Source organism: Nanorana parkeri, unplaced genomic scaffold (assembly GCF_000935625.1).
Source record: "Nanorana parkeri isolate BGI_ZX_2015 unplaced genomic scaffold, ASM93562v1 scaffold244, whole genome shotgun sequence".
Classification (NCBI taxonomy): Eukaryota; Metazoa; Chordata; class Amphibia; order Anura; family Dicroglossidae; genus Nanorana; species Nanorana parkeri.
In genome coordinates, this window is record NW_017306512.1 from 680,714 (window position 1) to 706,606 (window position 25,893).

Consider the following 25,893-nt stretch of genomic DNA (forward strand, 5'->3'; position numbering starts at 1 on the left):
CAAATCACTACAAATGTGCTCAACAATGACTAGCATCCCAAAATGTAGCCTTCCCAAATCCATGCCTGCAGAGACAAAGCTGGGAAGATGCTTTTTTTTATACATACAGGTGAAACTCGAATAATTAGAATATAGTGCAAAAGTAATTGCAGTAAGTGCTGCAAAAGGGGCCCAAACCAAGTACTGAGTACATATGCATGCTTGTACTTTTCAGAGGTCCGATATTGTTCTATGTACAATCCTTGTTTTATTGATTGCATGTAATATTCTCATTTTTTGAGGATGTGGATTTGGGGTTCTTGGGGTTTTCATGAGCTGTAAGCCATAATCATCACAATTCTGACAAATCACGGCTTGAATTATCTTGCTTTGCATGTAATGAGTCCTATCTCATATATTAGTTTCACCTTTTAAGTTGCATTAGTGAAATAAATGAACTTTGCACGATATTCTAATTATTCGAGTTTTACCTGTATCTATAGACAATTTGAAGTGGCACATTGTATTTGTGACATCAACTTAGACACAAAACAGATGTTTAACAGGTGCAATTTGTATTCCCTGAAGATTTTCAACAATGAGCTTTTTGGAGCCATTGCAGAGGAAAAAGAAGTGAGAGGGATCGTCTCTAAAATAATGGAAGCTCGAAGCAGCAAAAGCTACGATTCTTACGAACTGCTCGCTCAGTTTATTGGGAAAGACCAGGTTGTAAAACTGATCCTGCCCTTGAAAGAGGTAAGACGTTTGTAACTGAAAAAGCTTGCCTGTTTCAGTCTTAAAACAGAACTGAAGCTATACCATATATTTCCTCATTTGAAAAATAATGATTTAAAGCTGAACTCTTGCCAGATATGTACTTATTAATATTAATGTGTAAATCTCAGAACTGGCAGATCTTGCTGGAACACTGGAGGTGGCTCTCCTGGACCGATGCAACTCATTTAAAAAAGATATCTTGCGACACTGCCTAGTGGTGATGTGTACAGCCATATTTAGGCACTAGAAATCAAGCCATTATTGACCCATGGGCCATGATTACGAATGATCTGACCGAGATCCTGGTGGATGGTGACCTGGACAAGTCGGACTCCTACACAAGAGTGGTGCTGATCCTTGTTCTGAACCTTGGACGCCCCTTGCCTGTCTATTGAGTTGTTAAGATTGTTTCCCTCCCTCTAGTTTACATGCTACTGCGACCCCCCTCTAATTTACACGCTACCTGCGATCCCCTCTAGTGTACGCGCTGCCTGCGATCCCCTCTAGTGTACGCGCTGCCTGCGATCCCCTCTAGTGTACGCGCTGCCTGCGATCCCCTCTAGTGTACGCGCTGCCTGCGATCCCCTCTAGTGTACGCGCCGCCTGCGACCCCCCTCTAGTGTACGCGCTGCTTCTACAGACTTTGTCCATGTTGACCTCTACATTCTCCCAACCCTCTTCTCACAGATAAACCTTCCACCTAACTGCTCTCTGCCCTCCCCCCCAAAAAAACTGGGTATAATTTGACTACTTTAAATGTGTTTGGCTGATCTCTCAGATGATCCAGGAGGTGGACACAGGGTAGTGAACCAAATATACCAGTCCTAATTTTTTACATTATTTATATATTTGGTTGTTCGTTTAAATTTGTATCTTTTTCCCTACCAGGTACCCTTTGAACCTTCTTTTTTTTTTCACCATCCCTCTCCTCTCCACCCCTAGCACACATTGTCATGTTGTATAATCTTATTTAAAAAGTTTAGTAAAACTTATTTAACCCCTTCATGACTGAGCTTGTTTTTGGTTTCTGTTCGTAAATGACTGACACACTTTTGACATTTTTGCTGTGTGATTCTTCCACGTCAGTAATATACTTTCTTACAAAGTGCACCCACACATATTATATATTGTTTTTTAGAGGACAGATAGGGCTATATATTTATATCACATATGTGTGTCTAACGCCTCACTTAGGACAAATACAAATTAAAAAAAGAGGAAAAAACGTAAAAAAAAACTTTTTTTCCCAGTTTTGATTTGTAGTATTTTTTTTTAACAAAACCAGCACAGCTAAAAAAAAATGCAATACATACATTCATTTATTTGTCCCTTATTTTTAATTTTTTTACACTTTTCACTATTTTTTTAAATTTATTTACACTTTTCACTTTTTTTATACTGACAAATTTTATTTATTTAATTATATCAGGCAGTCATTGTGAATTAATCTCACTATTACTGCTTGATAAATTAATACATTTTTTTTTATTATCAGGCTGCTTCAAACTTCAGAACAGCCGATAATAAGTTAGTGACACTGATCCTGCAGCAGTTCAGGATTCAGCTGTCAGTGAATGTTTCAGAAAACTTAAACATTCTACTTTCAAGAATAGATACATTATGTGTCTAATACATAACATTTTGTATCTATTCTTGAAAGTCAAAAGATAAAAAAAAAAAAGCCAGTATAGCTTGAGAGAGATATCTCTCGATCTATACGAGCTGTCAGAATGCCCCAAAAGCCGACATGTGTGTCTGCTTTGCTGTGACTCTCAGACACCCGATATTAAGGTATCGGGTGTCTGAAAAAGGTTAACCCTTTCAGTAATGGATCTCTAGATAGTTAGACATCTATTACTGAAAGTTAACCGCTGATTCTCAGCGGTTAGCAGCCTTCTAGTGCAGCAAATAACTCGTCACGTACAGTGTACGTGACGAGTCATTTGGTCCCTTTGTGGCTGGACATACAGTGTATGTCTCCCGTCACGAAGGGGTTAATGGAAAAAGAAATCTGAGAATTGAATGAACAGCAATACAAATCCTTTGGCAGGTAAAACAACTCCCATATAGGTTTTTTCCTGGTTATTTACCTGTTCAGCCTGAAGTTCAGCTTTAAGATTGACGTATGGCTTCAGTTTTCCCGTTTTTTTTCTTTCTTTTTTAGTATTTAAAGATATTTTTTATAGCTGTTCAATGAGCAGAAAAATATGTTTCCTTTTAATTTGCAGATTTTAGAGAAGACAACAAGTTTGAAGATTGCTCGCAAAGTGCATGAAGCTTTCCGTAGGATTGTGTTTGGTTTAGTAGCCAATAAAGATATGTCGGCAGAATCCATTCTTTTACTAAGCTATGGTCTGATCAGTGAAAACCTTCCACTCCTCACAGAGAAAGACAAGTAGGTTGTTTTTAAAGCGGTTTTCTTCTTACTTGTTAACGGAAATCACTCTAGTGTTACCTCTTTCAATCATGCTGTTGGCTGGGCAGTTTCACAGAGTTGTGCCTTCATTCCTCAAAGTTTAGCAGTAGTCGCACCATGGTTATCATAATCTTAGCTCTTACAGACCAACAAATCATTATCAGTGGTCTGCAAATGAATTTGATAACTTCAGGATTGCTCATGTCAGGTGAGGCTATGGATAATTACTAAAACAGGTTCATTATGTGAATCCGATCTTAAGACTTGTTGTAGCCTCATTTGCTTAACAATCTACACTATAAAATGGTAGCCTGTCTCTATTATCTAATTTATAAATAATACAGAATAAACTGGAATCCCTTTCATGATGACATGGTGGGCATGTAATGTCAGTTTTATGCAGACTTGCATGTAAGTGATAGCGACTTCACCAACAGAGTTTACATAATACAGGATATTAAGTGATGTGTCTTGAGAAAGATGTACTGAGCTCCATCAAAACATTGTCTTTGGTCACCCCCTACTAGTACCTGACTGTTTTGGGACACCACTTGCTTCTGAAGTGTTGATCTGCATACTTGTTCTGAATCAGTTGACCTAAACTGTTAAAGCAGCTGTATCAGTATGACATCCAGACAACTAGCATTTGCAGAATTTAGAGAAAAGCAGTGGAAACATCTCAGGAATGGTTTCTTTTAAAGTTTGATTCCCAGGATGCAGAGTATGATTTGACTGTTTAGATAAGCATTTTAAAAAGGTTAAATTTATGTCAGCAATCTTGTCCCTAATGTCCAGCTTTTTGGTCTTGCCCATGGTGGTGAGGTGTGAATGGAAGAAAGAGATTCTGTGGACAGGTGTCTTTTATATACATACTGAGTTGTCGTTAGGAGCAACTTCTTAAACTGACAGGACTAATCTGTGTACCACATAGCCACTGTGCGAGCCAGAATTATTGTTGGTTGGTAGGGGATCAAATACTTATTTTACTCACTAAACTGCAACTCAATTTATAACATTTGTATCATGTGTTTTTACGGGATTTCTGGTTGATATTCTGTCTCTATCATACAAGATCTGCATTGGATCAAATAATTTCCTTACTGTACCTTATTATACTCTTTTCAGTTCACTTTTCTTTTCCTTTTTTTTTTTTTCTTCAGTAATGTTCATGAATCCATTAGGTTGAATATTCCGTGCCATGCTTTATAAATAATTTGTTATCAAGTTTAAGATCAGACTTTGTGGTTGTTTTTAATATCCTGCTCATGCACATAGATAACTCTTATACTTCCAAGCTCCCAGCACACATGGACCAGCATTTATATGCTTACTCTACCTGCCATTTTTAGGGAGGGAGTAGTTTCCAATAGTATTTATTTTACTATAAATATTCCTAACATTCTTTTCTCTTCCTTTCAGGAATAAAAACACAGAAATGCTCCCTCCAGATCCACGCCTTCAGCCACAGAGCTGTTTGATAATTCAACCCCCTCCTCCTCGTGGGGGTCGCAAAGCAGCTGTCAGCACAAAGACCAACATGCACATTCTTGTAGATACTGGACTCAAGGTTAGTGACAGGCAATACAAAGGTTCTGCTCGTCTCTGAGTGTCTCTTTAACTTGGATCTTTGAAACATAAGGAAAAATTAATTTTGCATTTGGTTTTAGAATCCAGTTTTGTGCCTGGTTAGGCAGCCTACATAGCGGCCTTCACAATAAGTGCTCTAATAACAAAAACTGCCCATCTACTTAGTACACGTTCTGATAAAAGGCCAACATATCTCTATTTAGGAAATTAGTTCTTCATTCTTACATTAGAAAAACTTGCTATCCCTATACTCTGTGGCTTTGATCAGGAGACCTGCAGGTCTCCTACACACCAGCCACGCCATTCAAGAAATGCTTTGTATTTTTTGGTAATGGGTTCATGAAATTCAAAGCATTCAGTGAATGGACAAAAGAGAGGAGGGGAAGGCAGTTTGGCTGCTATGTAAGAGACCCAAAGGTTTCCTTTCGGAGCAATGGAGTATAGTGATATCTATACTTCCAGGCATCAATTAAAGTGTTGATTGGAAATATCAGCCAGCGAACAAGGAGGTGGCATACACCTCATTTGTCTTAACTTTTGGAACCAAGCTGCTTTTTAAAACACTTTTCCCTGGAGTTATTTAAAGGAGAACTATGAGGTGAATGAAAATCGCTCATCCTCATAGTTCGAGCCGACGTGTGACAATAAACTGTCACACGTCATCTCAATAGATCGGGAAGTGAGCAAATGCATACCCTTGCTCTCTCACTTCTCGATCGTCTCCCTGCAGTGAGCGGTAACTGTCAGTCACGGCTCCCCGCAGGGAATACATGCTCTGATCTTCCAGCGCTGACTGGAGGAACGGACGGGGGAGGGGGCGGGTACAGCTGGCTCTGCCTCTAGATAGGCAGAGCCTGCTGTCACTCACGCAGCTCGGTGGATCTCGACAGTAATGTCGGGATCTGTCCCGGCTTCGGTGGTCTCCAGTATACCGTGAGCTGCAGCTCGCTATATACTGAGCTTTGGGTCACCGGAGGATGCTAGCATGTCCTCCTGTGACCCTTAAGAAAACTATGGGGAAAAATACTTACCCCATAGTTCTCTTTTAAGCCATCAGGAATGGTTTGTTTATATTAAAAAGTATCAGGTTAAATGCAGCATTATTTCCTTTTATGCATATCACTGACAAATACTGATCGATATTACATAGAAGAGAAAGTTGCAATAGCCTAAGAACATTTGACAAGAAGAGGGAATACTCATCAGTTTTGCCACATTTTTACAACAGTTGGTTAATTTGCATGGAACAAATGTACATGTAGTTTCACTGGATGAATAGTTATGCAAATGTTTATATAAATATACCTCATAGTGTGACTACATTCCACTACATCTTAATGGGGTGAATATAGTAATTGGAAATAAAGACTTTCAGTGTTTAGATCTTTTGCCAATGTATTTGTGTGTTTCCTTGGTACAGCTGCTTCACATGGGTTTGAAAAAATCCAAAGTAAACTCTTCTGAGGAACATGCGCTAGAAATGCTGGATCCATTTGTGCAGATACTGATTGGCTGCCTGCAGTCTATGGATGTAAAGGTGAGGATATGAATATATCTTGTCCATCCCATATGTTTTATTACAAGCAGTATTCAAGTAGGATTATTGTGTGCTTTGAATGATTCATGTTCCTCTGCCAAACTGCACATATGAGATCACTCTGCTGTGGCCTCGTTCATCTTTACAGCTTTGTGTGTTTATTTAGTAGTTGTGCACGTAGCTGTGTGGCTGGAGTTCCTTTTTGGTATCAAGCTCATAAAATCTCTGTATAAGTGTGTGCCAAATCAGAGGTGTGAAAATAAAAAAAAATACTAAAATAGGGGTCCAATCTACTTGTTCCTCGTAACAATCTATTTTGTGATGCAAAAAATAGTTTTAACCAAAACTGCATTTAACCGTGCTAAGAAGCGCTTCTCATTGGTCAACACCGTCGCCTGGACAGCAGTGCGGGGTACAGATAGTACACCTGTAGCCGTGGAGGGAAAGGACTTCTTGCCTAAAGGTAAGTATAGCAGGGAGGGAGAGGGGGCCAGATTTGAGTGAGTAATTCCATTTTCCCAAATTACTTAGGAAACTGAACTTACCCTGTAACTCTTTCGATGGCACGGACGTATCTCATGCATTGGTGGCAGCGGGCCCCTTTAAACAGATAGCTGACGTGACTATTTACAAGCAGGCTGCTACAAGTGATCTGGGTGGCTCAGATCACTTGTACAAAACAAGCACCAGCTCCCCTGCTCTACATTTAGCCATGCTTGCCTGCAGCAGGGCTAAATGTAGAAACGGACCACCTGCCCGGCGCCCGGAACTGCATGTCCTGGGTGTTGGTCGATGGCAATCCCACACCCCTGCAATTTACCTGAATAAATATCAGTGCATTGAAAGAGATTATTGGGCATTTTCTGCACTTGTCCAACTCTTTTCGGACATTGTAGTACTTATGAACCTAGTATCACTACAGCACTGCTTAACGTACACTACTAAAATAATTAACATAGCCTTAAAACATGTTCACATCAGGGAGAGCAGGCATCACTTATATCGGTTATTTTGTTTAATCATTTTTTTTTTAAACACCATCATGTGATTTAAAGTTTAGTTTCTTCCACTTTGATTTACATGAATTACTATAAATTATAATTTAATTTTTTTAAATCCATTTTCTTGTGATGCTTTCAGGTAGCCTAGTATTTATCAAAACATCTTGTGCCTGATTTATAAGGTTGCAGTAATACAAAATACGTCTGTTAAATGGCATAGCAATCAGTGATAATAATGTGCTTCATTTATCGGAAAGGGAAAAGTATAACTCTTATGTATAAATGGTTATTTCCATTTTGTTTTTGATTCACAAAAAACCTTAGGTGGAAAAGAAGGTACTATATACTTCAGAGGGTTCTCAAGGACCTCTTTTCTAGATTACAGGGCAGAGGTTAGCATTCTGCCTGGGGTCGCACATAAATGCATGCTGCTTTACTAATGGCACCCCTTCTGAGGTGCAAGTAGCCACATAGCCCTCAGCCTTTTAGCACTGGTGTTTTAAAATGGGTACTCTTTATTTTTGACAATCCACTTAAAGCAACCATTGCATGCTGAAGGGCATATAGGCTGGTAAGGGCATTATGGGGGGACCTTTATGTTTCCCAGACCTTTTGCCTTGGGGGTAACAAACCATATACTTTGTGTGCCAGGATGGTGGATATAGTGTAATTTTGTTTTCTTTACAAATGAATTGTGAATTAGCAGGTGGTATAACTTACCCTCACATGCATTTGCATCCAAAGAGAAGTTTGTAAAAGAATGATTTACTGAAAAATTAGAAGCAGACTTAACGAGGCGAAAAATGAGCAGCACCACGTCTTTGCCAGTAAAAGGTCCTGTGGCAAATGAAAAACAAAACAAAAAAAGCCCTGTCATCAGTTTTGGTGACAGATTCAGGTAGGTCTTAATTGTGCCACTTCAGAATCTGTCGCTCTGGGTGTGACCGCTTTAAAAAGAATTACTACCAGTATATTTTATTTGTTTTAAATGTTTAGCATAACATGACTATAATGTCATGGTATGAAAGATATGAGATGCAACATAAGAGACTGCCAGAGAAAAAATACTGCTGCAAATTTAAAGTGCAAGTAACCAAAGGTGTCTGAACATACTTGCAGCAAAATCCAAAACCCTGCCCTTACCTTTATTAGGAACCGCATGGTAGCATGACCTCTGAATCAGCCATAAGGGCATGGGTTTGAAGGCTGCTACAGGGATGTTCAGGTACCAGTTTTTTTTTTCTTGTTTAAAGGTCCACAGAGTATTGTTTTGGGGGGTATAAGAAAGCAAAAGAATATGTAGGAGCCAAAATATTGTACTCGGGAGCAAGCAAACATAATCTGTTTTGCAAATTGAGATACAGTATATTGAACATTTACCTTTCCATACAGGTCATCACTGGAGCTCTGCAGTCCCTCATCGGGATGCTCAAGTTTCCATTACCCTCTATAGAGAAGAACACAGAAGAGCTGATTAAACAGCTTTTCCTGTTGTTAAAGGACTACGCAAAAGCAGGTGCAGCCAGAGGGCAGAATTTTCATTTGGTGGTTAGCTGTTTCAAGGTAAGAAAAGTGTCATTAGAGAACTCTTCATACAAATATAAGCTTTCACATGTTATATCACTAACCATTTTTTGACCATTTTTACAGTGTGTTACAATACTGGTTCGACATATGAAGGGAACAATTACAGAGAAACAGCTGCAAGTGTTGCTGGGTTATGCTGAAGAGGATCTGTATGATTCTACACGGCAAGCCACTGCATTTGGTTTGTTAAAGGTTAGTTCCCCTATCGGCTTCATTGGCCAGCACAAGGGATCTACTTTCGACATGTGTTTATTACAATGTAAATCAGCATGCTTCAATTTATGGTGCGTCTTGCAATAATTCACCAACCATTATGTTGCTGTTTGGTGATTTCTATCCTTACACCAGTCTGTCATTTTTCAAACAAGTAAATCCAAAATAAGATTGCAATGTTGTAATACTGGACAGGAAAAATGTATCTATGCTAAAGATAAGGAGTGCACATCATTTACTTTTGATTTAAGTTTATTATTATTCCATGAAAGCTGATTCATCTGAATTTTCATAGTGTTTCTGTATACATATTGAGCCACTGATCACATGGTTCAGTGCTGTGGTGCTCCAGCCCTGTTGCCATGTGGATTGGTGAAGCTGAACTAAGCTCAGAGAGATATTAATGCTCAGAACCAGGGATCGTGGCCCTGAGAGAGTAGAAATACCGAAATCTATAGTGATATTTCCTGCAGCATAGCCTGTTATAGATGATGCAAGCTAGGCTAACTTAGCGGACACATTGACTCCTCTACGTCAATTCAAATGCAGTTTATATTAAACACAATCATAATGCTAGTATTACTTCTATGGTTGTGTGCCTTTTTATTTTCTTTTAATCAATGTATTCCCATGTCGTCTAAATACACAATACTGAAATGTAATGTTTTGTTATTTTTAAAGGCTGTTGTATCTAGAAAGCTGATTGTTCCCGAGATTGATGAGGTCATGGAGAAGGTAGCAAAGTTAGCAGTGACCGCCCAAAGTGAACAAGTGAGAGTTCATTGTCGACAGGTGAGTAGACAGACTACAGCTGTATACATCAAACATTCTTATGTTCTTGTTCTCTATTAAAAAGAAAAGAAAAAACATTGTGTATACAGAAATATTTACAAGGCTAAAGCATTCCCATAAATGAAAGTACTTAACACAAGCTGATGGTCCAAATAAGGTGTATATAGCTTAGTAACACCAGCATATGCACCGATCAGCCATAACATTATGACCACCTGCCAAAGATTGAGTAGGTCCCCATTTTGCCACCAAAACAGCCCTGACCCATCTAGGCATGGACTCCACTGGACCTCTGAAGGTATGCTGTGGTATCTGGCACCAAGACAGTAAATCCTGTAAGTTGCGACGTAGGGCTGCCATAAACCAGACTTGTTTTTCCAGCACATCCCACAGATGTTTGATTGGATTCAGATTTGGAGGCCATGTCAGCAAGTTTTTGTGTTCCTCTAACCATTCTTGAACCATTTTTATATTGTGGTATTATCCGGTTGAAAGAGGCCACTGCCATCAGGGAAATAACGTTTCCTCTTGGTCAGCAGAAATGTTTAGTTAGGTGGTGCATGTCAAAGAGACATCCACATTATTGGTAGGACCCAAGGTCTCCCAGAAGAACATTGGCCAAAGCATCACGCTGCCTCCACCGGCTTGCCTTCCTCCCATAGTGCATCCTGGTCCCATAAGCAACGCACCTGGCCATCCACATGATGTAAAAGAAAATGTGATTCATCAGGCCAGGCCACCTGCTTCCATTGCTCCATGGTCCAGTTCTGATGCTCGCATGCCCACTGTAGGCGTTTCTGGTGGTGGACACGGGTCAGCATGTGCACCGTGACTACGGCTACGCAGCCCCATACGCTAAACACTGCGATGCACTGTGTGTTCAGGCACCTTCCTATTGGAACCGGTATTAACTTTTTCAACATTTTGAGCTACAGTATATCTTCTATTGGATCCGACTACACCGCCCAACCTTCGCTCCCCACGTCAATCAATGATCCTTGGCCGCCCATTACTCTGTTGCCGTTTCACCAATTTTCCTTCTTTGGACCACTTTTGTTAGGTCCTGACCACTGTAGACCAAAAATATCCCACAAGAGCTGCAGTTTTGAGGTTGCTCTGACCCAGTCATCTAGCCATCACAATTTGGCCCTCTTCAAAGTGGTTTAAATCCATACGCTTGTCTGTTTTTTCTGCTTCCAACACCAAACTTCAGGGAGAAAATGTTCACTTGCTGCCTAATATATCCCACCCACTTACAGGGGCCTTTGCAACAAGATAATCAATGGTATTCACTTCTTACTGGTCATAATGTTATGGCTCGTTGTATCACCATGTGCGTTCTCAAAGTAACCTGTTCCAGCTATTGGAGTCTATGGTATTTAAGTATTGTTTTTTCATCCTAAGTCTTTATTCTCCCATGTCGTTTACCTAAGGCATAATTCTCTGTTTCACAGTTTTTTTGATTTGCTTACAACATTAAATAGGTTGTCTCACAAATGTCCTTCCAGATATACCTGAAATATTTGCTTGACTATCCTCTCGGTGATAAATTGAAACAGAACTTGGAGTTTTTGATTGCACAACTAAAGTAAGTTGCATTATTTTCTCCAACCAGCTATTCTTATTTTCATGTGATTTCGTATAGCAGCTGGTCAAATTCTAGCCTTTTTTTGTGTTGTGTAAAAAAAAAAACAGTAAATATCTGATTGCGGTAAATATATGTATATTTTTTTTCTGGATGCCAATTTTAAGGGAGAACTATGAGGTGAGTGCTTTTCACTCACCTCATAGTTCTAGCCGACCTGTGACAATGAGACTGTCACAGGTCGGCTCAGTAGATCGGGAGGTGAGCGAACATATACCGGCATTCGCTCACCTCTCGATCCTGTCAAGGCTCTCTGGATTCCCCCCTCCGATCCGCCAGTGCTGACTGGCGGAACGGATGGGGTAGGGGGCGGGTACAGCTGGCTCTGCCTCTAGATAGGCAGAGCCAGCTGTCAGTCACGCAGCTGGGCGGATCCCGGCACAATTGTCGGGATCCGCTACAGCTGCGGCGTCTCAGTATACCGCGAGCAGCAGCTCGCGGTCTACTGAGCCTAGGGTGACGGAAGGACGCTAGTTTGTGTCCTCCCGTTACCCTAAGGAGAACTATGGGGAAAAGCCTTAACCCCATAGTTCTCCTTTTAATTAGTGCAGACAAATTATTGCATAAATATGGCACAATTATGAACCCATTTACAGCTTTGATATATTTTAGTTGACTATCTTCATTGTCTGCTAGATTAAAATAAAAATACTGAAATAGGAAAAATACTGTGGCTTCCATTGATGAGAAAATTGTAATTGGCTGTCATACGAATTGTAATCTCACTAACCTGGAAGGTGTATAGTAATAAAGCATTCTGACTTTGCTGACTGCTTACTCTCAGAAGACGACCAGTAATTACAGCCTACATATTTCTCTCACATAGGTCAGGTTAGTGGCATCTTGTAGCTGGACAGTGATAAAGGCTCTAGGGACAGTTGCAGCGGCTATAGACATTGAATTAAATGTTTGCATGGTTCCAATACTCTTAATTTGTGCACTGAAATGAATGCTCCTATGATAGCAGTGCACATGTCTCAGCACTTAGCACATGCTTCTAGTACCAGTTTAATTTTGGGGAGACCATAGCTGTCAGCCATAACTCTTAATAGACCCATTCTCAATCTTGATTGATCTGCCTACTGAGGCGTGCCCATGGGGAATCTGCATAAATGGGCAACCCTTAACCTTGCTAAACACCACTGGCTGCCCATAGGCAATGTTTATGAATTATACCACTAAGGGTCCTCTAGTTCATTTTTGATGCCATAAAGCAAACATCTGCTTTGCTTATTTCAGGGCAAAACAACAAGTTTGCTTTATTAACCAACTTCCACCTGTCATCCTAACCTTTCCAAGCAGTATATTCTTACTTTTCCTATGGCCCTCGCAATTTTATTTCTCCCTGGGAGCAAAAGAACAATACCCAGTACTCCTGGGTATAGAGAAGCATGTGTCTTATTCCATGTGAGATTGCTTGGCCAGTCAGCACTGTCACATGGGGTGTCCATAGCCTTGTGTGAGCTATGACTTTGGTAACTTGTAGCTTACAGCGGGCTTTGCTTTCACTGGCAGCTGAACTGAGCCGCTTTGGAGTAAAGGGAAGTTCAGTGTATGAGTTTGTGAAGGTCTGCATTCAGGTAAACCTGTTGCTTTGCATGGACGGAGCACAGATCCACTTTGAGGAAAGATATTTATTTTCAATATGGCAAGATTTACAGCTTGTCTGCACAGAAATGTTTGAATCAGAAAACAGTCTTATGTCCTTGTTCATCTGCATTGGCTTTTATATTTTGACATTTTACAGTTTTGTGTCTTGACTGTCCTCACACATCCAAAGGCGTACTTTCAAATGAGTAAACAAACAGTATTTTTGTTTCAGCCATATCCCCTCTGTACAAAGTTTTATTAGACCACTTAGCACTATGATTCACTTAGGGAATACCTTTTATATTTAATTGCTAAGCAAATAGGTAAATGTCCGCATGGATATTCACAGAATCAATTCATTATGTTTTTTACTGCAAAGTCAATTATGTGTAGAGTTTAGAAGCAATTAGAACACATTTCCTGTTGTTTATTGTTACTGTGCAAACAGAAAAAGGTGTGAATAATGGTGCGTGCATGTCCATAGCTACTGATATGGCTCTTTCTCCTCTCCTTCAGTAGTGGATATGGAAGAATTCTGGGGTTAAAGTTCAGCCTCTAGGAAGTTGGATAGGAAAGGATAGAAGTAGGGCTGCAACAACTAATCGACATAATCGATTATAATCGATTATTGAAAAAGTTGTCAACTTTTTCAATAATCGATTAATCGGCTTCAGATCAGTTGATTGAAAGGTTCACTTCACTACTGGCTATACTGATCAATTGGAAGTTTAGTAATCAGTGATTAGCTTACTGCTTTAAGAGAAAATGGACTTCTCTTCTTAAAAATAAAAATTAACTATTTGATTGGATATGGTTTTAGTCCAAATCTCCTAAAACCAGCACTTCGAGGTAGCAGTGTCTTAGATCTCTCACTGCGGATATACAGCTATGAGGTCATAGGCACAGGAGTGCCTAGGCAGCCTCACATACTAAGCAAATGCTGTTTTCTAGGAAGCGTTCCGGGCTAAATGTACATTTTCGGGCACAATTAACATTTCCTATAACATCACAATTCTTTTCTTTTTGAATTTGGTTCTACATTAAGTGTTGACCCGTTATATCAGGTGAAAATGTAGTTTTTGAGGTTAAGGGTTAAATTACATTTAAGTCTGGAGTTGGGGATTAGGAGGCTTACTATAAAGATGAAAGTTAAGATGGGGATAAGGTTAAGTGTAATGAATACATAAACTCTAAATAGGTTTTGGTTTCCATGGCTAAGCAGCTGCATCCAAGCCTTACATCACCAAGTGCAATGCAAAGCGTCGGATGCAGTGGTGTAAATCACGCCACCACTGGACTCTAGAGAAGTGGAGACGTGTTCTCTGGAGTGACGAATCACGCTTCTCTGTCTGGCAATCTGATAGACGTGCCTGGGTATAGGGGTCGCCAGGAGAACGGTACTTGCCTGACTGCATTGTGCCAAGTGTAAAGTTTGGTAGAGGGGGGATTATGGTGTGGGGTTGTTTTTCAGGGGTTGGGCTTGGCCCCTTAGTTCCAGTGAAGGGAACTCTTAAGGCATCAGCATACCAAGATATTTTGGACATTTTCATGCTCCAAACTTTGTAGAAACAGTTTGGGGATGGTCCCTTCCTGTTCCAACATGACTACGCACCAGTACATAAAGCAAGGTCCATAACGACATGGATGAGCGAGTTTGGGGTGGAGGAACTTGACTGGCCTGCACAGAGTCCTGACCTCAACCCGATAGAACACCTTTGGGATAAATTAGAGCAGAGACTGGGAGCCGGGCCTTCTCGTCCAACATCAGTACCTGACCTCACAAAGGTGCTTCTGGAAGAATGGTCAAACATTCCCATAGATACTCTCCTAAACCTTGTGGACAGCCTTCCCAGAAGAGTTGAAGCTGTTATAGCGGCAAAGGGTGGACCAACTCAATATTGAACCCAAAGGACTAAGACTGGGATGCCATTAAAGTTCATGTTCGTGTAAAAGCAGGCGTCCCAATACTTTTGGCCATATTGTGTATGTGTTATCAAACGCTAGATTTAAGCATACCTTGCCATGAAAATTATGGTTATTCCTTCCAATGAATTAAACTTCCAGATGTCGCATCAAATATATCTAGCATCAGGATCTGTAGCATTTGTACAAATGCTAAAGTTGTAAAACGGAAAATATTTTTCCAACAATAAAAAAAACGACATATTAGGAGTTTTGATATATCACAGCAATATTAAACTACCATATTTATTTTTGTCATACAGTGATCCTATTGATCTAATTTTTATTGATACAGCTATGAATATGAAACCGGACGGGATTCTGCCTTGGAATTGATAGCATTTCTCTTCCAGACATTCCCACAAGTAAGACCTTTATTTGTTACAGCTAAAATGGTGTTTTTACTGACATATGTAATCCCATTGGGGAGATTCCCCTCAATTCCTGCCCCAATGACCACACAGGCAGTCGCAGTAAAAGCTTCCTTGCTTTTGTGTTTCATGTGGTATCTTATCTGTTTTCACCGTTTTTTGATTGAATCAATAGTGCTATTTATTAGATGGAGATAGAACCTCTCATTTTTAAAGGAGCTTAAAAATATACAGTTTAAATGATTACAACAATGTTTTCTGGTGTACACTGTCATCAGTGTAATGGGTCCCAGTGCTTTCAGATGGATTCAGAACGGTGGCAATGTCCTAAACATAGCAATCCAGATGGTAGACGGTTATATTTGTGAAACATGTTCTCTTTTCCTTCTTAGGGAATACTTAACCAGTTCTGTGGTCTCATGTTTGTCCCCCTGGCTTTGGCGATGGTCAACGACGATTCTACAAAGTGTAAGAAGATGGCTGCCTTGGCAGCAAAATCTCTTCTAAGCAAAGTCAACACGCAGCAGAAGGACTTAATGTTCTCATTGGCTACCCAGTGGATCAGCAATGAAAAGGTATGCAAATGCAATAGCTGCAGCAGGAGTAACAGTGTATACCAAGCTTAACCCATACCCCAATTGGTTATTTGTTTGACATTTTCAAAGCAATCGCATCCCTACTAAATATTTGGTAATGTTTGGTCTCCTGCCTTTCCTAATAAAAGAAAATTAGGGCAGGGTCTAGACCCCTGCAGGGTACTTACAGGTATCTGGAAATTGAGCTGGCACATCGTACTTTAAGGCTTTAAGAGTCTATCACAAAAAGACTCTGATGGAAACATTATTTCCATGACTCTTATACGACACATTACAGCAGTGACACTAAACATGTTCAGTGGGTGAAGCTGGTCATGCACGCATTGAATTTTGACCGTTTCCTGCTGAAGTTCGATCCGTGGGTAGACCTGTTGGCATCACCGAGCTTGACAACGGTCCATTTTCAACACCTTATAGGTGTGCTGCTTCTCCTTTATTGTCCAGGTAGCAAGTTGGGGGTTTGTCTGGGTTGTCGTTTATCTGAAATTTAGGTCCCAGATCTGTCCTGAGGGGCAAGGGGTGCCTGAACCATGGGACTGGCAAAATGGCATGACAAAACTTTTGGCAAGGAAAACTGTTTATTTACATACACATTGTGTATGTTAATATGTATTTAAACATTGCATTTAGCTACTTGGTTGAAGCTTTATAATTTAAAATCAAGCTTCCACTGTGCAATGTCCAACCCTTTGGATTATCCACACACTTCTGTAGATAATCAGATAGGTGGGAGAAAACACCATTTGAGAAAGGGGCAAGGTATAAAATTGCTAGTTTACTTTCGCAATTAAAGAAGCTGCACCTGCCCAAGCCACAGTGCCCTTAGTAATTACATTAAACGCATTCATTATATATGACTCTTTTCACTTTTCAGTCTGCTCACAAGAGATTAGGTACCCTGGCCTGTGGCTTGTTTGTTGACGTTGAAGGAGTTGAATTTGAGAGCAGGTTGGAAGCGACGCTCGTGACTATTGAAAGGGAGGTTGACCCCTTACAGTTCGAAGATGTGAGTATCTTAATGTCTTCACACAGTTTCAAGAGAGACCTTGCAGTTTGTTGTGCAGTGCTAAATTTTAGTGTGTTTGTTGCAGTTGACAGAAGAGGTAGAAGAGAAGGCAGCTGACAGACTGCTATTCAGCTTGCTTACCCTGATTGCCAAGCTCATCAAGGAGTGCAATATTACCCATCTCCCAAAGCACAGAGAGATTGTACATAAAATTTGTGGTAAGACATTTCTTACAATTTCCGGCGCAGTATTGAACCCATCACTTTAAAGTCTAACGTGAAATAAAATACAAAATGTGGCTGTATATTGGGCTTTAAATTACTTTCAATTTAAATGAAGCAAACTGTGACTACACATTTTGTGATATTAAATTAATATTTACATGTCATTTATGATGTGACCTTTTACATGCTTGTGGTTTCATTTTTTCCTTGTTATATTTCATATGCAGCTTAGTGAATTCTCACTCTACAGACTCACTCTGTATATTAGACACTGTGGTCAGAAACACTTCAGAACAATTGTTGTGATAAGAAATTAGTTACTTGATAAGCCACATAAAGGTCAACTCATTAAGATTCACGATTAGCTTATTATTAGATTATGTTATCTAGATTCCCTGATCATTTTTGTGCATAAGGCCCCTTTCACATGGTCCTATCAGGAGGGAATCTGTGCACTGTTGTGACATTTACGTCTGTGCAGTTTTTTTCCTTCATCTTGCGATGGAGAAAAAACCCCGACATTAATTGGCTCATGTTTGTGTATGGGACAGCTTGATCTAAATGGACAAGTGTCCATTTACATCAGGTTAAACCCAATCCAGCAAGTTTAGGTCCGACGAAACAGATCTCTGATCCGTTTGCTTTTCCAAGCCTGGCAGTAGTCGGTGGGTAACTGGATGGAAACGGATGCCTATCCATTTGCATACAGCTGCCCATAGACTAGCATTGGGCTTCCGATCAGGTCCGCCTGAAAAACTGTCAGACGGACCTGATTGGAAAGTCCATGCCAAAGGGGCCTTAATGTTAAATTAAAAAAACTTAACCATTGCTCAGGTATATAATAGGTATTTTGAAAATTTTGTACGTTCCCATTTTTTAAAAATAATTAATATTTTATTTAATGACACTGTACTTTACTCCCAGGCTGATTTTCCTGCTCTCCTCAATAGACACCTCATAAAACTTTACAGGAGTTAGTGATATTTTAAGGAGTGATAACCTATGTAATTATCTTTGTGAATTGACATATACATTCATCTTTATGGTAACTACACGATTTGGTGTTTGAATGCATAATGGGAAGCTCTGAGCCTGAGAGCTTTCCATGCGCGGCCCTGAAAGTGCTTGTACTGGAATGAAAGTACTCCATCAATAAATGGTCTTTTGTTGATTTCACTTAAATGATGAGCTGGTAACATCCTTTTGCAAACTTATATTTTTTCACGGCGCTATCCGTGGTCACTACGAGCACCCACCAGGTTTTTAAGGAACATCCTATACTGGTAAGGGGTGCAGCAAGACACCTACACAATAATAATTAAGTTTGTGACACAAGCAAAGCACACAAAACATGCCGTAAAGCTTTTGTGATTTTTACCTGATAGAGTTTGCATTTATATATGAAGTGAAGATGGTTGAAAAAATAATTGAAGGAATAGTTTTTTTTATCTGTTAACAACATACAACATTTAAATCAATTCAGTATTTGGTGTGTTCACCCTTTTGCTTTTAAAACAGCATAAGTTCTACCAGTGTTTATATAGGTTGTCCAAACATCTAGGAGAACTAACCAGAGTGCTTCTATGACTTTAGGTTGCCTCAGTTGCTTGTATTTCTTTATATAATTCCAGACAGACACAGTGATGTTTAGATCAGGGCTCTGCGATTGCCATACCATCTCTTTCAGAACTCATTGTTCTCGTCACTGAAGATAGTTCTTTATGACTTTAGCTGTGAGTTTGGGGTCCTTGTCCTGCTGTAGAATTAATTTGGGACCGATCAGATGCCTCCCTGATGATAGTGCTTGATAGAAATGTGTCTGCCTGTACTTTTTAGCATTGAGGAGACAAATCCCATGATCCATGTGCAGAAATGCAGGCCCAAAGCTACAAGGAACATCCACCATGCTTCACTTTTGCCTGGAGACACTCATGCCTGTACTGTTCTCCAGGCCTCTGTGAACAAACTGCATTCTGTGACACCTGCATATTTCAAATTTGGTGTCAGCCAGTCCAGAACCCATGTGGCTATTTTTCTCAACACCAGTTTCTGTGTTTTAATACATAGGGGAGTATCTTGGCCTTGCTTCCACATCAGATAGCTTTTAAGCCACAAGTCTTCCATGAAGACCACCTGTGACCAAACTTTTTCAGACTTTTTATATGGGTGTTTCAGGGTCCCACTGGTTTATGACAAGTCTGAGCTGATGTGCCACTAGATATCTTCTGATTGCGAAGGGAAGCCGGCATGATGTGTCTTTCATATACTGTTTCACTGGCCAGCCACTGCATTTTTTTGTTTAATTTGAGGATATGCTCATAGGGAATCTATAAGTCATCTTTACTCAGTCAGCATACATAACCTATAGAACTGTGTATATGTAGCAGTGCCATGGTGTGGGCTAGAGTAATTGAAGACAATTGCAGGGGTTCTTTGTGCTTCTACAGAAGAGCTTGTTGCTTTGCTCAGTTCTGCCATTGTGCAAGATTACTTACATTAGGCTGTTTTCAGCAACCACTATTTGTTAAGGTGCCCATATACTGGCCGAATTTCAACCGCTGTTTAATGTACCAGCCGAAATTCGCAGTGTGGGGGGCTGTCAACTCCCTTTCAGCCGGCATTCCTCGATCAGCTGATCGAGGAATGAGCTGCGCGCTCTGATCGGGTATTCTGACAGGTGCCGGCAGCACCTGTAAGAATACAATGTGAGCAGCAGTTATTCCTCGATCGACACGCTGTTTGTGTTCATGGAGGAATCGCATCGTGGTTTTTTTCATTCAGCCCACGGGTTGAACGCAAAGAATTCATAGGTGTTTGGCCAGCCTTGGTAGAACTCGACTTTTCTCACCCATTGTCATTCCTCCTACATGGCTGATTCTGTTTGATTTAATGATTGCATTCTAACCTACATGTTATCTTATTGTTCATCAATACCTGTTTGGTATAATTGTTTATTCATGCATTCAACCATATAGCTGCAAAATCTTTTAACGTGTGCAAGTGTACGTGGGAGAATTGATGCAGTTTTAAAGCCAGGGGTGGACACACCAAATATTCACTTGATTTAGATACATTTCTGTTTACGCACTGTGTAGTTTGTTAATTGATAAATCAAAACTATAAGTTTCATTACTTTTGAAAATACCCTCACTTTATAGCATTTGCATTTTTCTTAAGTGCCTAATCCCTAGAGTGGTTTGGATGTTTGCCCACTGTTCTGTTTTATGCCAAGAGTTTTTCCATTACACCTATATATCAGTTATGTTTAAATTATTACAAAATGTGTGTATATATATATACACATACATATATACACACATATATATATATATATATACATATATATATATATATGTATGTATGTATGTATGTATTTTTTTTTTCTCACTATGTGTTGGTAAATGGAAAAATAAACAAAACCGAAAAAGATTTTCCCACAAATTATACAGTAGGTACAGCCTACTTCAAAATGTGAACATCATTTGGTGTCTGATATTTATACAAAAACCTGGATAGAGCAAAATCGTTTAGCCTGAAATTAATTATTTGGATTCCACTGATTACAAGAGCAGGAGTCACACTAATTGCCTTCTGCATGCTTCCCTTGATTCTGGTTTTACAGAGTCAGCACAAGTACTGATAGACAGGAACACAGAGGCTTTACAGAATACTTTTTAATACAGCAACTGAAAGAAAGTGTTAATCTGAACCAGTGAAGAGGCCCCAATAGCAGTACAAGAACTATGTAGAATGTGTTGGGTGTTCTAGTTAGTCATAGCAGTTGGCACATAAGCTAGTGGGCTACTGTTTATAATGTAATGTGTACTGAATAGATTTGATCTGTTTCTTATTCTAGCGCATGTTCAGTCCCATTTGAGGTACCCCCATAGTTGGGTCTGGCTGACAGCATCCCAAATTTTTGGATTGTTGTTTTCCCTTCAAAAACCTGAAGAACTTGTGAATAAATGGATGGGCCAAAAGACAAAGAAGTCAAAGAAGGCCCAGACACAGGCCTCTGAAGTGTACCTAGTGGAAAATCTGGACAGCAAGGTAATCGGATACGTGGTTCTTTCACACAGACATCTTATGTTACTGGACCATAACTAATTAAGAAGGAAAAATACATGTAAAATATAGCATGGTATTCCTGTTATCATTACACAACCCAAATTTGAAGGCATTTATTGCTACATTGCTGTTCTAAATAACAAATGTCTTTCTTCTGTTTGTGTTATAATTATATGATCAACATACAGCCAGAATGTTGCTGCAAAAATGCTGTTTAAATCTAGTTTTCTAAACCAATGCTGTACATTTGGCAATATTAATATTAGAATATTGCATATTATACCTTGCATTAACCTGAGTGTGCTTTTGTTTTGATCCTTTAATTTGATATACTTATTGTTTAATCATTCCATTGTATTCACAGATGAAAGATCTTGCTTTTGCTTTTTGCCATCAGCTACAGTCAAAATTTCTTGACCAGAACCTGGGAGAACAGGTATTTAAAAGAAGGCCATTGCTGACTTCCCCTTCCTAAAATGCTCTAATGCTAACCTTGACCTGGTAAAAGTATGCAGATGCAGGACTCTGCATTCTTGCTCCTGTGCAGTGACTCAATAGGTATTCAAGCCACTGGATCAGAATAGAAGTCCAGACACTAAACTTTTTAAGAAGGAGGTCACCAATTGTATCACCCCTTATATCTATCTTTACAGGTTTACTTTTAGTAAAGCAAAACGTTCAGCCTTGTTAGCTACTGCAATACAGTCGTTCTCAGGAGTTTTTTGTGCATCTCAGTGTCATCTGGAAACTGCAGTGCACTTATTTAGTAAGCCTGGCATGACTTTTTACAGAGAATTCTAGGGCCACTTCATTCACAACCAACAGTACAATAAATGTGAGAATCCTAACGCTCTTCAATGACCAAATTGTGTTTAGTGCTGTGGATTTCTTCTATGCCTGCAGAGGTATAAATGCCACAATGTGTTTATAGTTATATATAAACGCTCTACATGCTTGGAGCATCTCTGTAGTGAAAACAGAGGTTTAGTGAGCTCATGGTCACATCACCCAATGTGCTTCTAGAGACAGCACATACCTACTGTGATGGGAGTGAACGATACCCTAGGAATAGGTGATGAAACTATTTCTCCATGTACTCGTGGTAGGTTTGAGCCTAGGTGTAGGTAGCCTTGCTGTCAGATAACAGGTAAAACAGTAAAAAAAACTTTAGACTGTTTTCTTTTACATAATTAGTGCTTGCAATTCCTAACAATATCATGATTATGTAGGAGATTTAGCCCTGAATCCTTAACCCTGAACATTCCTGTTTTCTAGGTAGTAAAGAATTTGCTGTTTGTAGCCAAAGTTATTTACCTCCTCCATCCCGAGCCACAGAATACAGAAAATCACCCTGAGGAAAAAGATCTGGAAAGCGTTGAGCAGGAGGCTTCTGGAGATGAGGAAGATGCTGACAATCAGAAGGAAGAAGAGAAAGGTGCCACTTTGATGTGGCTCATGAGAAAATTGTCAATACTTGCCAAAAAAGAAGCTGCCCATTCTCCTAAAATTCCTCTAAAAGTGAGTCAGACTGTTTATAGAGGTTTACTAATATTTAGCAAGAAATAGGAAGAAGCGCATAATTTCAACTAATGATTCCATATATATTATATTGTTAATGGGCAGAAACTGATGAATCAATGTTCAAAACATTCTGTTCAATATGATTGCTTGTTTTACTTGTTGAGCTTATTCAGTACTGTGGTAAGATGAGGAAAGTGCAGGATTCCAATACAGCCATTCAAAATGTTTCTCAGTTGATCTCACTGCAGCAAGTTACCTGGCCATATACTATAAGGTTATGCAAGATCCTTGGATAGACAGTATAGGGCAGTGGTTCTCAACCTCTGTAACCTCAGGAGCCACATTTGTCCTTGGTCATTAAGTCGCGACCCAAGTCACGCTGCAATGAAATGCACGGCATTAGGGTACCACGTGGTCCGGGGCGGGCGTACGAACTGTGGGTGGGAGGTGCATTTGGTGTACCATTCAAATACATGGCAACACACCTCCCACACCAGAATGCATGGTAGGTGTGACTGCGTGGTACAATGCAAACATTTCTAATTTTTGTCTCCCTACCTTATGAGAACTGGAGTGGATCTTCTGCTGTGCTGTGATTCATATGTGCATTGCTTGTACAGCTCCATCCATATGTGCATTGCTTGTACAGCTCCTTTGTGTGCCCTGTAGATGTCCTGGGAGGCAGAATGATGCGTCACCCAGGTCCTGGCACCTCTACAGGACACGAGAGTGAGCTGTAAGCAATGCATGTATGGATGGAGCTCCCTTGCGGCCATAGCCTCGTCCCACATCAAGCTGACAATCAGCGCCGGGCAGAATATTTTGAATGGCTGCTTGGCGAGAGAACTGACAGTGCTGCGCTAGGGGAAGGCAGAGGAGCCTGTCACCTAGAAAAGTGGAAGGAATGCGGCGACCCACCAGTTGAGAACCAAGGCTATAGGGTATGTATGAACCCTGGAAACATACTATAAGGCTATGTAAGAATCCTGGACACATAATGTAAGGGTATGTAGAAACCCTAGATGCATGCTATAATGGTATGCAAGAATCCTGGACAAATACTATAAGGTATTGGGCAGGCATATGACATCACTTGAAGCTCATGCTGGGTATCCTAGTCTCTAAGTAACTGGAGGGTAACAGAATCCCCACTCCTCAGACCCATACTATGTTACTAATAGGACTACTAAGGGTCATACTTGATATGAAAAACAGCTAATATCCAAATAGGGAAAATACTAATAACATGTACATTTAGTATAGGGCACTTTGACCTCTATGTATTTGCTATTTAATAGAACGCATTCTACATGTTATTGTAATAGCGTAAACATGCAATGGCACACTATACCTACTGAGCCTCCAACTCTCATGTCCCTTTTCAGATTCTGGAATACTTAATTTGGTTACTGTAATTGAATACAACAACCCTCTTTTGCTGAAAGGAGACTCGCCATAGCAGTAATATATATACCGCCATTGGTAATCTCTTTCCGAAAAAGCTAGTTGCCTGGCTTGTCACTGGCTTCAGTTAATTTCTGAGCCACTGACTTGGAACAATTAATCAAAACTTCTGATTTCATTGGCTGCATACGTGTTCGAGGTTAGTGACTAAGAAAGTGTTGATGTTGAGATTTTTCACAGGAAGATCAGCAGAAAATACGTTTTGATCTACTACTAAAAAAATATAAAATTTCTTTAAAAAAGGAAACGTGCACTGAGAGAAATAGCATGGCTGTCATTGCTTACCTTTCCTCCTGCAAATGCTAGTTGCCTGGCTATACCTATGGCCCGGTACCTTTTGTGTCAATGACCTAAAACAAGTATGGAGATCAGAGTTCTGACTTTGCTGGCTTCATAACTGCTCTGGGAGACCAATTCGGAGAACTGTCAAGCAGCCTGTCTGAAGGAGGTTAGAAATCGCATACAGTTTTCCTTTCAAAATCTCAATTCATTAAGTTCCTTTGGTTTTAGGATGTTGTTCATTAAATAGATAAAAGTTGGTTGTCATACATGTAGCTGTTACTGATTCCGTTGTGCACCCTGGTTTTTCTTACAGAGAATATGTGTATTTAAATTCCTGGGAGCCATTGCAGTGGATCTGGGAAAGGAGAGTGTGAAGCCTTTTCTGCCATCTATCATTGCCCCGCTCTTCAGAGAACTGAGCAGTACCTATTCAGATCGAGGTAAGAGGCCACCACTGGCTGCCCTTGTATACCGCACCAAAATAAAGGGAGAACTATGGAGGCTTCTATGGCTGACCTCGTCTTTCAAAAATCCTGAACCTCTGGCTTCAATACTTTAATTCACTGATCTGCAGCAAATATTCAGTTCAAACTTTCATTTTTGTCTGGATCAGGGACACAAAGTATGAAACCATTGGTGCTTCTGCTCAATGAAAACCATCCTCGATGCCTCTGAGAATGGCGGATGTTATCTGAAGACCCTTTGAAAGTCCAACATATAATGCTGAAATATACCAGGGTTATTTTTAGGGTATTATGATATCTTTATGTAGCCCAGTTACTATTTTCCCCGAAAAATATTTAAATATGGAAGTGAGAATGAGCTAATGGTATTAATACTGGCCTTTAATACTATTGTTATTGGCTTAAAAATCTTCAGTATTTTAATTTAAACCGTATCCAGTGGTTAGTGTAATAGAATACATACATCTATGCATAATGACCCCGGTACTAATATGGCCATATATGGAGGAATATGGAAAGATGGCTGATATGACACCAATTGTGTATGTAACAAAATATCTGTAGTGGGCATACAAAGTATAAAATAATATTATGCAAAGTAGACTCTCAAAGTAAACCTTTGGACAGTGTCCCATTCTTTTCCACTGAGAGTTGTCCTATTTTGGGGCAGGTACAGAGTGTGGCTTCCATTCAGCTGCAGACAGGAAGTCTGTGTAAATCAATATCGGACAGACACTGTCTACGGCTGTCCGCATGTTACTCATGGAGCGACACAGACAAGGACGCATCCAGGGGTGTACATCTGGCCCTG

The 25,893-nt window shown here is 39.9% G+C and overlaps 1 protein-coding gene across 1 annotated transcript in view; it reads left to right on the plus strand.

Moving 5' to 3' along the window:
• The window catches only part of UTP20 (UTP20, small subunit processome component), a 100,588-nt gene that overhangs the window by 69,885 nt on the left and 4,810 nt on the right, over positions 1–25,893 (plus strand). Inside the window, 16 exon segments of the mRNA XM_018556648.1 lie at positions 568–735; positions 2,985–3,151; positions 4,592–4,739; positions 6,180–6,296; positions 8,690–8,860; positions 8,948–9,076; positions 9,779–9,889; positions 11,398–11,477; positions 15,382–15,451; positions 15,850–16,032; positions 16,928–17,059; positions 17,145–17,277; positions 21,140–21,333; positions 21,716–21,787; positions 22,627–22,869; positions 24,932–25,058. Coding sequence (XP_018412150.1) covers positions 568–735; positions 2,985–3,151; positions 4,592–4,739; positions 6,180–6,296; positions 8,690–8,860; positions 8,948–9,076; positions 9,779–9,889; positions 11,398–11,477; positions 15,382–15,451; positions 15,850–16,032; positions 16,928–17,059; positions 17,145–17,277; positions 21,140–21,333; positions 21,716–21,787; positions 22,627–22,869; positions 24,932–25,058 — 2,245 coding nt within the window.